General features: G+C 44.9%; 2 protein-coding genes across 2 annotated transcripts; both read left to right on the forward strand.

Annotated features, from left to right (window-relative positions):
* The first annotated feature begins 1,314 nt into the window (after positions 1 to 1,314).
* On the forward strand, positions 1,315 to 5,950 carry LOC124691564 (U4/U6 small nuclear ribonucleoprotein Prp31 homolog). Its single transcript, XM_047224851.1, has 9 exons — positions 1,315 to 1,330; positions 1,657 to 1,707; positions 1,816 to 1,878; positions 1,988 to 2,122; positions 2,834 to 3,726; positions 3,886 to 3,956; positions 4,041 to 4,143; positions 4,962 to 5,037; positions 5,538 to 5,950. Exons 2-9 carry the CDS (start codon positions 1,705 to 1,707, stop codon positions 5,643 to 5,645), a joined length of 1,452 nt encoding a protein of 483 aa, XP_047080807.1. The 5' UTR covers positions 1,315 to 1,330; positions 1,657 to 1,704; the 3' UTR covers positions 5,646 to 5,950.
* A 1,662-nt stretch (positions 5,951 to 7,612) lies between these two features.
* On the forward strand, positions 7,613 to 15,711 carry LOC124691565 (DExH-box ATP-dependent RNA helicase DExH12-like). Its single transcript, XM_047224852.1, has 4 exons — positions 7,613 to 8,335; positions 8,444 to 10,693; positions 11,789 to 12,178; positions 12,290 to 15,711. The coding sequence occupies exons 1-4, from the start codon at positions 7,613 to 7,615 to the stop codon at positions 15,467 to 15,469; spliced, it is 6,543 nt and encodes a 2,180-aa protein (XP_047080808.1). The 3' UTR covers positions 15,470 to 15,711.
* The last annotated feature ends 163 nt before the right edge of the window (positions 15,712 to 15,874 follow it).

The raw sequence follows: 15,874 nt of genomic DNA on the forward strand, positions 1-15,874 counted from the left end.
TTTGGCTAGTTAACGGGTATGTCAAAAGTGAGATGGCAGAAGTGGATTAGTATATACCTCCGTGAGAAAGGCAGTAGTTTTCCGAGGAACGGAATAAGGCACTCCCCGATTTGAGCGAGCTCTAAAATATGCCTTGCGACAACGTGTCCGATCTACAAAAGAAGAATATAACACATGAATGGCATCCAACCCGAATTCAAAATGCAAACATCCGTCGTCCAATAAGGAAAAAAGACCTACCTCGTGCGCAAGAATAGTAGCAATCTCGGCATCGGTGTCGAAGAAGTCAAGCATTCCAGTGTAGATTACAATCTTGCCACTCCAATTGCTATATGCTTGGACACACTTATTTTTTACGACAAACACCCCCCAGTTGAGGTCTTTGAGATGCCCTGTTTGTGGCTCTACCGGCGCCGCCACCGTTCCCTTCTTATTTTGGTCCGAGATGTTCAAAGAGGAGTCGCATGGGGTCTTGGCAAGGAGCACTCGATGGATGCCGCCGATGATATCATTGACGATGAGACGGATGCGGAGGGTGCCAGGGTGAGACGGGCCAAGGATGTTGTCGCAGTACATCTTCTTGATACTATCAATGGCTAGCCGGGACTCATCCGGACAATCCGTCCGGGGGAGCACCCAGTGTACATGTTTAGTGTAGGGCACGATCTCCTTCTTCCAGAGCGCGTCGGAGCCCGGAGGCGACCTCATTCGACGGGTTGCGAACCGGCGATTGGCTAAACAAATCAGAGGCCGGCAGAGGTGGAGACACGAGGCGATGGTATGACGCCTTTGGGCGGAAGCACAAGACCTTGGATGACGGCGATCGCGGAGGGGCAGTGTGCATGAGATGGTGGTATCGGGAAGAGATCGGCGGGCTTGTAGCAGCGGAGGAGGAGGGAGCGCGAGTTCCTCAAGCAGCAGTTCATGTTGGCCGCGCCGATCGATCACCGATGCACCTACGAATTCCAAGTGCCCTCGGATTTGCATATGGATCGTTTTCGTACACGTCACAATATGGGCCATCTCCTTCTCTCAAAGTTTCTCATCATGGCCGTGCTCAATCTGAACGGCCTGGATTCGGGCCGAACTCTGGTTTTCCAGCCCGGCGAGTTTTTTTTACAGCCCAAAATAATTGATCCTTCGTTTACTCCCGGCCCAACCCTTCCTCCCTCGTCTGGGTTTTTTTTCTCCCCACTAGACCCGTGGAAGAATATCCACGACGCGGCGATCTCGGCGGCGACGGCGACGGCGACGGCGACGCGGCGCCTTCCCCTCCACCGCCGGCTCTCTCTTCCGTCGGCTCTCTCTTCCGTCGGCAACGTTCTCCCCGGTACGCCCCCTCTCCTACTTCTCATCTCGTAGTTAGGTTTCAGTAGGGTTCTTGATTGGAGGAAATCTCAGAGAAAGATGGGGAAAACGGTGCAAGGAGATTGGCCCTGACTAAATCATGCCCAGGCATGTTGAAGCAGCTGGCAGCGAGGTTACTGGGTAGGGATTTTGCCGATTCAACGAGGTTACTGGATAGGATGATCTGCCGCACAGAAAACGAATTCGCACTTCTTTTTGATGATTTGCAGGATACTCTTGTCAATTTAGACTACATATTTGGTGCAACTGCAACAGACCTGACCATCCTCTTCCTTAACAACTTACCAGGTCTAGCCCGGAGCTCTTGCTGCTTTAGGGAAAGCTTGGGCCGAAATCATGGTTAGTTTCTTTCAGCTCCTATTAAACGGTTACTTAGTTTTAATTTGCAATTTATTTTCGGATTTGGCCAAGTGTCTCATGTTTCTGAATGGTGTTATATCATCACAGGCAAACCTTGCTGATTCTTTCTTGGCCGATCTTGATGAACTGTCAGACAATGAAGCCTATCCTGTGAGTTGATTGCTCTGTCTGCTATGTAGAAATATTTAAGAATATATTTGCCGGGAATCTCTTAATCTATTCTCAACTTTTCTTGACTTGTATTCTCAAAAAATTTCAGGAAGAAGACGCCGAGGCAGCGGGTGTGGATGAGGATGGTGATGATGACATGCTTGACCTTGAGGCCCTTAATTATGATGATCTAGACAGCGTCTCAAAGCTGCAGAAGACGCAACGCTATATTGACATAATACAGGTATGTTATCAAACTCGTAAATCTCCATTAAGCTTAAAATACCCCTCTCTTGCGTAGATCTATGTTTATCTGGCAAAAGTGAAGCCTTTCTCGTGCTGATAGAGTAATCAGCCACTTAAAATATGCTGCATAATGTTCGCACTAGAACAATGCTTACTAGTCTATGAAGAAATCTTACATAACATATGTAGTACCACTACCTCTGTCCATAAAAAGATGTCTTAGATTTTTCTAAGTTTTGATGTATGTAGACACTATTTAGTGTATAGATACATCCAAATTTAGACAGATCTAAGACATCCTTATATGGGCAGTGGGAGATTTATTTTTATTTTGGAGGCCCTCACGGTTGATTGCTATTTTCATATCTGATCCACTAATGTTGTTTTATATGTAGTAAGGGTGCAAATGAAAGTTTTATAGTGTGCTCAGTGTTACAATTATAAAATAAAGAGACCAATGAGGGACTAGACACTAGCGCATTTTTTATAGCAAGAGTCACCTGTGTGCGCTCGCGCTGCTAGCCAACTGAGAAGCACTCAGTCCATGCTCAATGCTACAATGGTTATGCAGGAATACCGTTTCCATTGAATTTGATCATGTAGGGCACGCAGCTCTTCATATGCAATTAGCCTTAGGCTGCATCGCTGCGAAAATCTCCCACTAATCCCATCCATGACAATATTATTAATAAACAGTTCCTTTTTGCAGAAAGTCGAAGGAGCACTTGAGAAAAACATAGACTTATCTAATCAAGGGTTCATTCTAGAGGAGGATCCAGAGTACCAGCTTATTGTTGACTGCAATGCTTTATCAGTAGATATTGAGAATGAGCTCATTATAATCCACAATTTCATACGTGACAAGTATAGGCTGAAGTTTCCAGAGCTGGAATCCCTTGTTCATCATCCGATTGATTATGCTCGTGTTGTTAAGAAGATTGGGAATGAGATGGATTTAACTCTTGTGGATCTGGAAGGGCTTTTACCTTCTGCAGTTATAATGGTCGTCTCAGTTACAGCATCAACAACTAGTGGGAAGCCTCTTTCTGAGGAGAATTTGGTAAAAACAATTGAAGCATGTGACAGAGCCCTAAATCTTGATGCCGCAAAGAAGAAGGTGCTTGATTTTGTAGAGGGCAGAATGGGTTACATTGCACCAAACCTCTCTGCCATTGCTGGCAGTGCTGTTGCTGCAAAACTGATGGGAATTGCAGGTGGTTTGGGAGCACTTGCAAAAATGCCTGCTTGCAATGTTCAGTTACTTGGAGCAAAAAAGAAAAATCTTGCTGGATTTTCTACTGCCACATCTCAGTTTCGTGTTGGCTATCTTGAACATACAGAAGTATTTCAGAGCACCCCTCCAGCCCTGAGGACACGTGCTTGCAGACTTATAGCTGCAAAGTCAACTCTGGCAGCAAGGATTGATTCAATTAGAGGTGATCCAACTGGAAAAGCTGGTCGGAACTTGTTAGAAGAAATCCGTAAGAAGATTGAGAAGTGGCAAGAACCACCTCCTGCAAAGCTTCCAAAACCACTTCCTGTTCCAGACTCTGAGCCTAAAAAGAAGAGAGGTGGTCGCCGCCTTCGAAAAATGAAAGAAAGGTAACTGTTCTCAGTTGTTCATTTCAAAGAATACATATTGAGCAGCCTCATATTTATTTTGTCTTAAACTACTTATTTGTCTTGTTTGGTGAAAAGTTATTAGCAACATACATATACAGTATTGTATCTTGCCTTAATTCTGGGAACTTCATTCTGCAGATATGCGGTGACTGATATGATGAAGCTTGCAAACCGAATGCAGTTTGGTATACCGGAAGAGAGCTCATTAGGTCAGTTAGTATTGACATGATGGCAACATTTTGTTAATTACACTATGAATTAATATTGACTTGAGTACATCTTGTTGTCACCAGGTGATGGTTTGGGAGAAGGTTATGGTATGCTTGGGCAGGCTGGAAGTGGGAGACTACGTGTCTCAGCTGCACAAAACAAACTTGCTGCTAAAGTGGCCAAAAAGTATGTTTTATTTTGTTTTCACACAGTATCTCGTTTTGCTCTTTTTTGCGCTTTGTCATTAGATATTAAAGCATTAACCACATGACAATTACTTAGCTCTGCAATGCAGGTCTTCTGACCTTTGCTCCCCGAAGCATAGTATACTATGTAGTGGAATTTGTTTTTCCGACTCTTTTATAGTTCAACACTATCTGGTTCAGAGTACTAGAAGAAAATGTCCAAAGTAGTGGAACTTAGGTGATCCACAATTTTAAGATATAAAGACAACTGTACATCAGCTAGAAGGGTTTCGCACAGCTCTGTATTCACTATATTATCCCTGATTCAAATAGCTCAACGTAGTGCTTTATATTTTATACCATCCTTATGTATATGTTTCTCTGACAATTGTTAGGTAGGTATTTGCACTGATTTTTTATTGTTAAGGATAATTTGCACCATGTACCAGTTCCAGTAGCCAAGTAGTTGGTGTTGTATGAGTTAATCTGTAACTCTCTATCTTCATATTCATGTTTCTATTTTACTCCTGACCTCTTTCATGATATCGAGCACGGTAACCTCTTTGATTCCATATTACTTTCCAATATCAGATTCAAGGACCCTGATTCCCATAGCTTGATATTTTGAACGCAGTGCTTTATGTTTTATACCATCCTCATGTATGTTTTTCTCTTGCACTGATTTTTTATTGTTAAGGATAATTTGCACCATGTACCGGTTCCAGTAGCCAAGTTCCTGTTTCTATTTCACTTCTGACCTCTTTCATGATATTGAGCACGGCAACCTTTCTTTGATTCCATATTGCTTTCCAATATCAGATTCAAGGAGAAGAGCTACGGTAGCAGTGGTGCGACATCTGGATTGACATCTAGTTTGGCCTTTACACCAGTGCAGGTGAGTTTTTTTTTCTTCTTTGGTTCACTTCAAGATAGGTAATTGGTGTTATGCATATGACCTTTGCCGATGCAGTTGTGGGGCATTGTATTATAGACGCTAATGTGCTAGCTCGCTATAGAATTTTTATGTTGTATTTGCGTAGTTGTCGTTTAATTTCTCATGTTTGAGTTATCAGAAAAGGTAGTGCAACCATATTGTTTTTAACTTCTTTTTTTACTACAAGTTTGTAGAGTTTGCTTCCACGAATTCATCATGAACATTTTGCTCTGTTGACATGTTAGTTCTACCTAATGCTGCCGCATAGCATTGCATGTTATCTTTCTTGTAAATAAATCAGGTGCTATATGGGTTTCTCTAGTGTGTAAATTAGTAGGTTCTTATGCATTGACACATTTATACTTCTCCATTCCTACATATGCTTATTTTTGAGAGATTAATCACATAGAATCCCTGCTATCTTTCCATCTTTTTTAATAGACAGTTGTTTCCGCTTACAGGGAATAGAGCTGTCAAACCCACAGGCCCATGGAAACCACCTTGGAAGTGGAACCCAGAGCACCTATTTCTCCGAGACCGGCACATTTTCGAAGATCAGTAGGCCCTGAGGTTACAAGTCAAGATCAGAAGGACCCGAGCTTAGAAGGGAGCATAGTTTCTTGTTCCCAGAATTTTATCCCATTGTCTGCACAACTGTCAACAATTCTTGGGACAAACTAACACAAAACCAGTGTAATATCCTCAATCTTTAGTTCTGAGTCCGATGCGCAAATTCCAGGAAATATTGCGAGGTTTGAGCATAGGTATAGTTGGTGCATTACAACATTAATGTCAGACACAGAAACCATTACCTGTGCTTTTGGCCTGGATAATCTTTCTAGTTACGCCTTGGAAACTGGGCTCTTGAACTGTTTGTGTTTTTGTTGGGGTTCTATTTGTCGTTATTGTTCCAACAAAATTGGTTTCATCTCAATTGGACTTCGGAATCTACGTGAGAAGAGTTTTCAGTTCACCGATCCCACTAACGGATGGACCGGTGCTTACCGGCTTGTGCACCGGGTCCCCAAACCAAACACGCCCTATAGAGAAGTCACACATAGCGCCTCACCACACTAACTCCTCATGCAAGCTATTCTACAATCCTTCTCCTAGTTTGTATACCACGTGCAATCATATTTGCTTCATTTTCGCCATTGTAGAGGACACATATCCTCCCTCTGTCATCCTCCTCTTGTCCTTCCTACTCATCAGACCTTCTCCCCGCAGCTAATCTCAACCAAGGACGACTGGACTGATCTAATGGACACACTTTTGATATGTAAAATTATGAACCATTGTATATGTGCGTAAATTAGTATGTGCATATATCATGGTATATCTTCATAATTTCTGAGTCTAAAGATATAGTATAAAACATCTTTTGAGAACAAGAATAAGTAGAACGCACACCTTGGTGTGTAAACTCAATAAGGGCCTCCTCTGCGGGGCCACCAAGGAGTTGGACTCGAGGTAGCTCCATGTTCAATCGAACCGTCCCAAACAATCTGACATTATATGCCGCACAATGCAAACTATAGCCCGTGTCTCACCATGTACGGGACGACCTAGTAGCATCATGGTCATATTTTTTTTCGGTTTCTTTCCTTTGATCTTTCAATCGTTTTGTTCTATTAGTTAACTATAGTTTCATTTTTTCCTTTATTTTTCTATTTTCCGAAAGCCATGAACATTTATTTGAAACCACTTGAGCATTAGTTTCAATATAGGTGAACATTTCTTCATACCGGTTTATAGGAATATTACGCATTTCGAGAAAAAACTTTGACTGCAAATTTGATAAAAAATGAGATATACGCCACAAAAATTATATCATTTTATCATATTCAAAAGAAGTTTCCAAATCAGCAGGCCTATAGTTTTTGTTAACCAAATTAATAGTGAAAGTTTTTTTATGGAAATACGTAATACCCCTATAAACCGGTATGGAGCGAGTAACATGACCATTGCTTTCAATGTACACGTACAATATTTACGAACACATGCTTTTTTTCACTAGAAAAACAATCTTTATTGTTATGTATAAACATTATTTCGTGTTTTGTCATGAAAAAATTAACTGATGTTAAACTGATTGTATAGAGTTGCATAGCTAAATATTTTCGAGATGAATTAAAAAGAAGTATAGTACATAGTGGGCTGGCTCATTTTATGGGCCGAGCCCCCAAGCTTAATTAGCATGGTCGGTTCATCGTCTCCAGCCGACCTCACCTGACCTAGATTAGGCCTCCACTGCTCGTTTTGTTCCCAGAGTCCAATCCAATCTCGCGCCGCCGCCTTCCCCCCCAAATCTCCGACGCCGACGACTCGCCGCCACCCGAACCAAGGAGCGCCGCCACCACCCGAGGCGGCGGACGCCGCGCCACCAGCCGCCGCACCGACCCGCTGAACCGCAGGTACCAACTACCGAGCCCTCCCTCCCCTCCTCACACCCTACCTTCTAAACCCTAGCTGCTGCGATTCAATCCCGACGAACTCCTCACCCGATTTGGTGCTCGCTGCAGCGCGCGGCGCGGCGATGGCGAACCTCGGAGGCGGCGCGGAGGCGCACGCGCGGTTCAAGCAGTACGAGTACCGCGCCAACTCGAGCCTGGTGCTCACGACCGACTCGCGCCCGCGGGACACGCACGAGCCCACGGGCGAGCCGGAGACGCTCTGGGGCCGGATCGACAAGCGCAGCTTCGGGGACCGCGCCGTGCAGGCCAAGCCGCCCGAGCTCGAGGAGCGGCTCACCAAGTCGCGCAAGAAGAAGGAGCGCGACTCCTCCTCCGCCTCCGCCCCCGACGCCGACGACCTGCCGCGCAAGCGCAGGCGCCGCTCTGCGGCCGCCCGCGAGGAGAGCGTGCTCTCCCTCGCGGACGACGTCGTGTACCGGCCCCAGACCAAGGAGACGCGCGCCGCCTACGAGGCCATGCTCAGCGTCATCCAGCAGCAGTTCGGGGGCCAGCCCATGGACGTGCTCGGCGGGGCCGCCGACGAGGTGCTCACCATCCTCAAGAACGACAAGATCAAGAACCCCGACAAGAAGAAGGAGATCGACAAGCTCCTCAACCCCATCCCCACCCAGATGTTTGAGCAGTTCGTCTCCATCGGGAAGCTCATCACCGATTTCCACGACGCCAGCGATCCCGCCTCCGCGTCCTCTGGTGGTGACGGTCTTGAAGCGACCATGGACGATGATATTGGAGTTGCTGTCGAGTTCGAAGAGGACGACGATGATGAGGAAAGTGATTTCGATCAGGTATGCACACCTATTCCAACCTTGCTCTCTTTGTTCCTTTTGCTATGCCTGATTTGAAGTCTAAAGGAACGTGCCGTATGTATAACCTCCAGTGTTTGTCTTCATCAGGTGCAAGACGAGTTGGACGAGGACGATGATGACGCGGCGGAGCTGAACCGTCCAGGAGGCATGCAGATGGGCGGCGAGCTGGACGACGATGACATGCAGAACTCCAACGAGGGGCTCAACGTGAACGTGCAAGACATCGATGCTTACTGGCTTCAGCGAAAGATAACGCAAGCATACGCTGATATCGACCCCCAGCAGAGCCAGAAGCTCGCCGAGGAGATCTTGAAGATAATCGCGGAGGGCGATGACAGGGATGTCGAGAACCGCCTTGTCATGGAGCTGGACTATGAGAAGTTTGACCTCATTAAACTGGTACTACGCAACCGGTTCAAGATAGTCTGGTGTACCCGCCTGGCAAGGGCTGAAGATCAGGAAGAGCGGAAGAAGATAGAGGAAGAGATGATGGGTAACCCAAGCTTAGTTCCGATATTGGAGCAGCTACATGCGACCAGAGCCTCTGCAAAGGAGAGGCAGAAGAATCTGGAGAAGAGTATCAGGGATGAGGCAAAGAGGCTTCTAAACAATGATGGTGCTGGTGCTGATGGTCCGAGGGAGCGTCGGGCTGTTGACCGGGATACGGAGAGTGGCTGGTTGAAGGGCCAGAGACAGTTGCTTGATCTTGACAACCTCTCTTTCCACCAAGGTGGTCTCCTGATGGCCAACAAGAAATGTGAACTTCCTGATGGATCGTTTAGAACCCCTCATAAGGGGTACGAGGAAGTGCATGTGCCAGCATTGAAACCTAGGCCATATGGAACTAACGAGAAGATTGTGAAGATATCTGATATCCCAGCGTGGGCTCAACCGGCTTTTGCTGGAATGCAACAACTGAACAGGGTTCAGAGCAAGGTTTATGATACCGCCCTCTTCAAACCAGATAACATCCTTCTCTGCGCTCCAACTGGTGCTGGTAAAACAAATGTGGCTGTGCTTACAATCCTTCACCAAATTGGTCTGCATATGAAGGATGGTGAGTTCGACAATACCAAGTACAAAATCGTCTATGTGGCCCCAATGAAAGCTTTAGTTGCTGAGGTTGTTGGAAATTTGTCCAAGCGGCTGCAAGATTTCGGTCTCACTGTTAGGGAGCTCAGTGGAGACCAGAACCTGACGAAACAACAGATTGATGAAACACAGGTCATTGTTACAACACCTGAGAAATGGGATATTGTCACGAGGAAATCAGGTGACCGAACGTATACTCAGATGGTAAAGCTTCTGATCATTGATGAGATCCATCTACTTCACGATAACAGAGGGCCAGTCCTGGAGAGTATTGTTTCTAGAACAGTTCGGCAGATTGAGACAACCAAGGAACATATACGCTTAGTTGGTCTCTCTGCAACCCTCCCGAACTATGAAGATGTTGCTGTATTCTTGCGTGTACGCTCTGAAGGTCTCTTCCATTTTGATAACAGTTACAGACCTTGTCCTCTTGCGCAGCAGTACATTGGGATCACTGTAAGGAAGCCACTGCAGAGGTTTCAGTTGATGAATGAGATTTGTTATGAGAAAGTAATGGCTGCTGCTGGTAAGCATCAAGTGCTTATATTTGTGCACTCTAGGAAGGAGACAGCAAAAACTGCTCGTGCCATCAGAGATACTGCCTTAGCTAATGACACATTGACTCGCTTTCTGAAGGACGAGAGTGCAAGCCAGGAGATTCTTGGCAGTCAGGCAGAGCTTGTCAAAAGCAGTGATCTTAAGGACCTTATGCCATATGGGTTTGCTATTCATCATGCTGGGATGGGAAGGGTGGACCGTGAAATGGTTGAAGAGCTCTTTGCTGATAAGCATATACAGGTCCTTGTTTCGACAGCTACCCTTGCATGGGGTGTCAACTTGCCTGCTCACACTGTTATTATAAAGGGTACTCAGATTTATAATCCGGAAAAAGGTGCTTGGACAGAATTAAGTCCTCTGGATGTCATGCAGATGCTTGGTCGTGCAGGTAGACCTCAGTATGACACACACGGAGAGGGAATAATCTTGACTGGCCACAGTGAATTGCAATACTACCTCTCCCTTATGAACCAACAGCTGCCTATTGAGAGTCAGTTCATATCCAAATTGGCAGATCAATTAAATGCAGAGATCGTTTTGGGAACTATTCAGAATGCTAGGGAAGCATGCTCGTGGCTTGGCTACACTTACCTCTACATACGGATGCTTCGGAATCCAACACTGTATGGTTTACCAGCAGATATCATGGAGACAGACAAAACACTAGATGAAAGGAGAGCTGACTTGGTAAGTACATGCTATACCCATGCCTGTTTGTTTTTGAAGAAATGTAATCCTATCATCCTGGTGATTTACTTTCTAGCATTACTTCAGCTGTTGCTTGTACTTAACTATAATAACTAAGTTCTCTTAGGCTCATTTGTTTGCTGAACAAAATATTTCCTAGGTTTCATCTAATCCATTCCCACAACTTCATAGATTGGGGGAGGGTTCTGAATCTTTAGTGTTCTACAGTTTCATGGGCATATAATCTTTCGTAAATAAATAATTATTAAAGTTTATGGGTGTCTGTTGGTAGTTCATCATGAAATGTGAAAATAGAATAAGTGGCATGCTACTATGAGCAATGCCATTACAACGTACTAAAACGCTTTTAAGTTAATTTCATTGGAGGGTGGACCTGCTATCATTATAATAATAAAATCGTTTTTCGAATGAACAGTTGAGGATTACCTTGAGAACTGGCAAAGTTGTTCTCTGCTCATATGGTTATGTATTTTTTGTTAGTCTTGTTGCAGCATAATGTTGTTGCCAGATGTGTGCAGTTGCACAATTTGTAGAATGCTCACATAAAACAAACATCCTCTTTTATCAATGTTCAATAACAGTATTAACCATATCAATGTAGCACTTGTGTTGGAAATTTATGTTGTGGAATTTCTAACAGTGTGTTATGGGTAGGCATCTAGATAGATAAACAAATGTAACATGGATAACCCGTTGACAGCAGGCATCTGCTTGCTATTGGTTTTGAAATTTGGATTACAAAAACTAAAGGTGGATGAGGTATCATCCTTCTACCAGTTAATGGGATGTGGAGTGTTTTATGGCAATAGGAAAAGAAAGGAACTCGCTGCTATTTACGTCTTGTTTGATGAGTTCCATATATTGATTTGTTTTGATAACTTGATGAGTTCCATATATTGATTTATTTTGATAACTTGATGAGCATCTTGATACTGGTTTAAAATATTAGAGAAGTATCAGAGCAATATAGTTTTCAATTTTCTTATGCTTGGAGTGTTAATATGGTTCTTTAGATGCTCTCTTGATGTCCTTGCCTGTTCTGGTGCTGATTCTTGTTCTTGTGTGCTGCTGCAGGTACACTCTGCTGCAAATTTGTTGGATAAGAATAATTTGGTGAAGTATGACAGGAAAACAGGATACTTTCAGGTTACTGACCTTGGAAGGATTGCCAGTTATTACTATATTAGTCATGGGACTATTTCGACATATAATGAGTATCTCAAGCCCACAATGGGTGATATTGAGCTCTGTCGCCTGTTCTCCCTGAGTGAAGAGTTCAAGTATGTTAGTGTCAGGCAAGATGAGAAAATGGAGCTGGCAAAACTTTTGGATCGTGTGCCAATTCCTGTAAAAGAGAGTCTGGAGGAGCCCAGTGCAAAGATTAATGTTCTGCTGCAAGCATATATATCTAGGCTGAAATTGGAGGGCCTCTCTCTTGGTTCTGATATGGTCTACATCAGACAGGTAACATATTCTCTATTTAAAGCTTAATACAATGTTTGAGCGGCTTGTTTATTTGCCTAGTATTCCTATATATTTTTAATCCTTATATGTTCCTTGTTCTCTATGTCGCAGAGTGCTGGACGCCTCTTACGAGCACTATTTGAGATAGTTTTGAAGAGAGGATGGGCTCAATTAGCGGAGAAGGCTCTCAATCTTTGCAAGATGATTGATAAGCAGATGTGGAGTGTCCAAACACCCTTGCGCCAGTTTCCTGGTATTCCAAAGGAAATCCTGATGAAACTGGAGAAAAAAGAGTTGGCTTGGGAGAGGTACTATGACCTATCATCACAGGAAATCGGTGAGCTAATTCGTTTCCCAAAGATGGGGAAGCAGCTGCACAGGTGCATCCACCAGTTACCAAAGTTGAACCTGTCTGCCCATGTTCAACCTATTACTCGCACAGTTTTGGGTTTTGAATTGACAATAACACCTGATTTCCAGTGGGATGATAAGGTACATGGATATGTTGAGGCCTTTTGGGTTATAGTTGAGGACAATGATGGCGAGTACATTCTTCACCATGAGTACTTCATGCTTAAGAAGCAGTATGTGGATGAAGATCACACACTTCACTTTACAGTGCCAATATATGAGCCATTGCCTCCTCAGTATTTTATACGTGTTGTGTCTGACAAGTGGCTTGGTTCACAGACAATTCTTCCTGTCTGTTTTAGGCACTTGATTCTTCCAGAAAAATATGCTCCTCCAACTGAATTGCTTGATCTGCAACCGCTACCTGTTACTGCATTGAGGAATGCACGATATGAAGGTCTTTATAGTGCTTTTAAACATTTCAACCCCATCCAGACTCAAGTGTTCACTGTCCTGTATAACAGTGATGACAGTGTGTTGGTTGCTGCGCCAACAGGCAGTGGCAAGACAATATGCGCAGAATTTGCTATACTAAGGAACCATCAGAAGGCAGTATCTGGGGAAACTAACATGCGGGTTGTGTATATAGCTCCTATTGAGGCTCTTGCGAAAGAAAGATTCAGGGACTGGTCAAAGAAATTTGGAGAATTTGCCCGTGTAGTGGAGCTAACTGGTGAAACTGCAGCTGATTTGAAGCTTCTTGACAAAGGGGAGATCATTATTAGTACTCCTGAAAAGTGGGATGCACTTTCTCGACGCTGGAAGCAGCGAAAGCACATCCAACAAGTCAGCTTATTTATTGTTGACGAGCTTCATTTAATTGGATCTGAAAAGGGACATGTCCTGGAAGTCGTTGTTTCTCGGATGAGGCGTATTTCAAGCCATATTGGCAGTAACATCCGGATTGTGGCGCTTTCAGCATCACTTGGAAATGCTAAAGATCTTGGAGAATGGATCGGTGCCACCTCTCATGGTCTTTTCAACTTCCCTCCAGCAGTGCGGCCAGTTCCATTGGAAATACATATTCAGGGTGTGGATATAGCAAATTTTGAGGCAAGAATGCAAGCAATGGCAAAGCCTACATACACTGCTATCACACAACATGCAAAGAGTGGTAAGCCTGCCCTGGTGTTTGTACCGACACGTAAGCATGCAAGGTTGACTGCATTGGACCTGTGTGCATACTCAAGTGCTGAGGCTGGTGGAACGCCATTCCTTCTTGGGTCGACAGATGAGATGGATACTTTTATTGGAGGTGTCAATGAAGAAACACTTCAAAATACACTGAGATGCGGTGTGGGCTACTTGCATGAGGGCCTTAGTGACCTTGACCAGGAACTTGTAACCCAGCTTTTCCTTGGTGGGAGGATCCAAGTGTGTGTTGCAAGTAGCACAATGTGCTGGGGGAGATCGTTGCCTGCTCATCTAGTTGTTGTGATGGGAACCCAATATTATGATGGCAGGGAGAGTGCTCATACTGATTATCCAATCACTGATCTGCTACAGATGATGGGTCACGCTAGCAGGCCTCTTCAGGATAGCTCCGGGAAGTGTGTTATATTGTGCCATGCACCTCGGAAGGAATACTACAAGAAGTTCCTCTTTGAGGCCTTCCCTGTGGAGAGTCATCTTCACCATTTCTTGCATGACCATATGAATGCTGAGGTTGTTGTCGGCGTTGTAGAAAACAAGCAAGATGCCGTGGACTATCTTACCTGGACTTTCATGTACCGGCGGCTGAACAAGAACCCTAACTACTACAATCTGCAGGGTGTAAGTCACAGGCATCTGTCAGATCATCTTTCTGAGCTAATTGAGACAGTGTTGAATGACCTAGAATCAAGCAAGTGTGTATCTGTAGAGGAGGATATGTACCTGAAGCCGCTCAACCTTGGTCTCATTGCTGCATACTACTACATTAGCTACACGACTATTGAACGGTTCAGTTCGATGCTCACTCAGAAGACGAAGATGAAAGGCCTCCTGGAAATTCTAGCTTCTGCATCAGAGTATGCAGAGCTTCCAACTCGCCCAGGTGAAGAAGAATATATTGAGAGGCTAGTCCGTCACCAGAGATTTTCTATTGACAAGCCCAAGTATGGTGATCCACACGTGAAGGCCAACGCTCTACTGCAATCCCACTTTGCAAGGCACACGGTGGTAGGGAACCTGGCAGCTGACCAGCGGGAGATCCTCCTTTCTGCCCACAGATTGCTCCAGGCAATGGTTGACGTTATCTCCAGCAGTGGATGGCTCACTCTTGCTCTGAATGCAATGGAGTTGAGTCAGATGGTGACCCAAGGCATGTGGGATCGTGACTCTGTGCTGCTCCAGCTTCCACACTTCACCAAGGACCTAGCCCGGAGATGCCTGGAAAACAAAGAGAAGCCCATCGAGAGCATCTTTGATCTGGCTGAGATGAGTGCTGATGAGATGCGGGATCTGCTGCAGCTATCGAACTCTCAGCTGCAGGACATCGGCGAATTCTTCAAACGGTTCCCCAACGTCGACATGGCTTATGAGGTCCGCGAGGGCGACGACATCAGGGCTGGCGACAACGTAACCTTGCAGGTCACTCTGGAGCGTGACATGGCGAACCTGCCATCTTCTGAGGTTGGCCCGGTCCACGCCCCCAGGTTCCCGAAGCCCAAGGAGGAAGGCTGGTGGCTGGTGGTCGGTGACGCCTCTGGCTCCACCAAGCAGCTGCTGGCGATTAAGAGGGTCGCCCTCCAGAAGAGGGCACGTGTGAAGCTTGAGTTCACCGCCGCCGCGGAGCCAGGGAGGAAGGACTACATGATCTACCTGATGTCCGACTCCTACCTGGGCTGTGACCAGGAGTACGAGTTCACCGTCGACGTGAAGGATGCTGGAGCAGATTGATTCTGAAGACAGGGAACTTTTCTTTGTAGCGTTTTGATCTTGATGCAGAAACTATTTACTATTGCCTGTGTGTAATAACTGAAGTTCAGCTTAATTCAGTGTAACTGAGGTGCACGTGTGCATGACAGACTATGAGCTCCTTGTCCTTGTGTTTTTGTATGCATCTGTTTACGACTTTTGCCTGAGTTTCCAGTTGACTCGGTTACAGAAAGCTCAATGTAAAAAAGTGTCTTAAATTTAAATAGCCTAGAAAAGGTTAATAAATTTTGTAATAAATACGAAGTGTTCCGTGATACCTCTTGCTAAAAGAAATGCTAGGTCTCAGGTAGCATGTGAAATTATCTCTTCACAAGTGCCAAAAAAGATGAGCCCTTTGGTTTGCTTATGGAATTAGCACCTTATTAT

Source organism: Lolium rigidum, chromosome 2 (genome assembly GCF_022539505.1).
Source record: "Lolium rigidum isolate FL_2022 chromosome 2, APGP_CSIRO_Lrig_0.1, whole genome shotgun sequence".
NCBI classification, from domain to species: Eukaryota; Viridiplantae; Streptophyta; class Magnoliopsida; order Poales; family Poaceae; genus Lolium; species Lolium rigidum.

What these genes read in the sequence shown, in the direction of transcription:
- LOC124691564 (XM_047224851.1), top strand. An exon ending in GCTATATTGACATAATACAG is followed by an intron (nt 2,123 to 2,833) that starts GTATGTTATCAA and finishes TCCTTTTTGCAG; the next exon opens with AAAGTCGAAGGAGCACTTGA. An exon ending in GCTGCTAAAGTGGCCAAAAA is followed by an intron (nt 4,144 to 4,961) that starts GTATGTTTTATT and finishes TTCCAATATCAG; the next exon opens with ATTCAAGGAGAAGAGCTACG.
- LOC124691565 (XM_047224852.1), top strand. Translation starts at nt 7,613, where the DNA reads ATGGCGAACCTCGGAGGCGGCGCGGAGGCGCACGCGCGGTTCAAGCAG. An exon ending in ATGAAAGGAGAGCTGACTTG is followed by an intron (nt 10,694 to 11,788) that starts GTAAGTACATGC and finishes GTGCTGCTGCAG; the next exon opens with GTACACTCTGCTGCAAATTT. An exon ending in ATATGGTCTACATCAGACAG is followed by an intron (nt 12,179 to 12,289) that starts GTAACATATTCT and finishes TCTATGTCGCAG; the next exon opens with AGTGCTGGACGCCTCTTACG.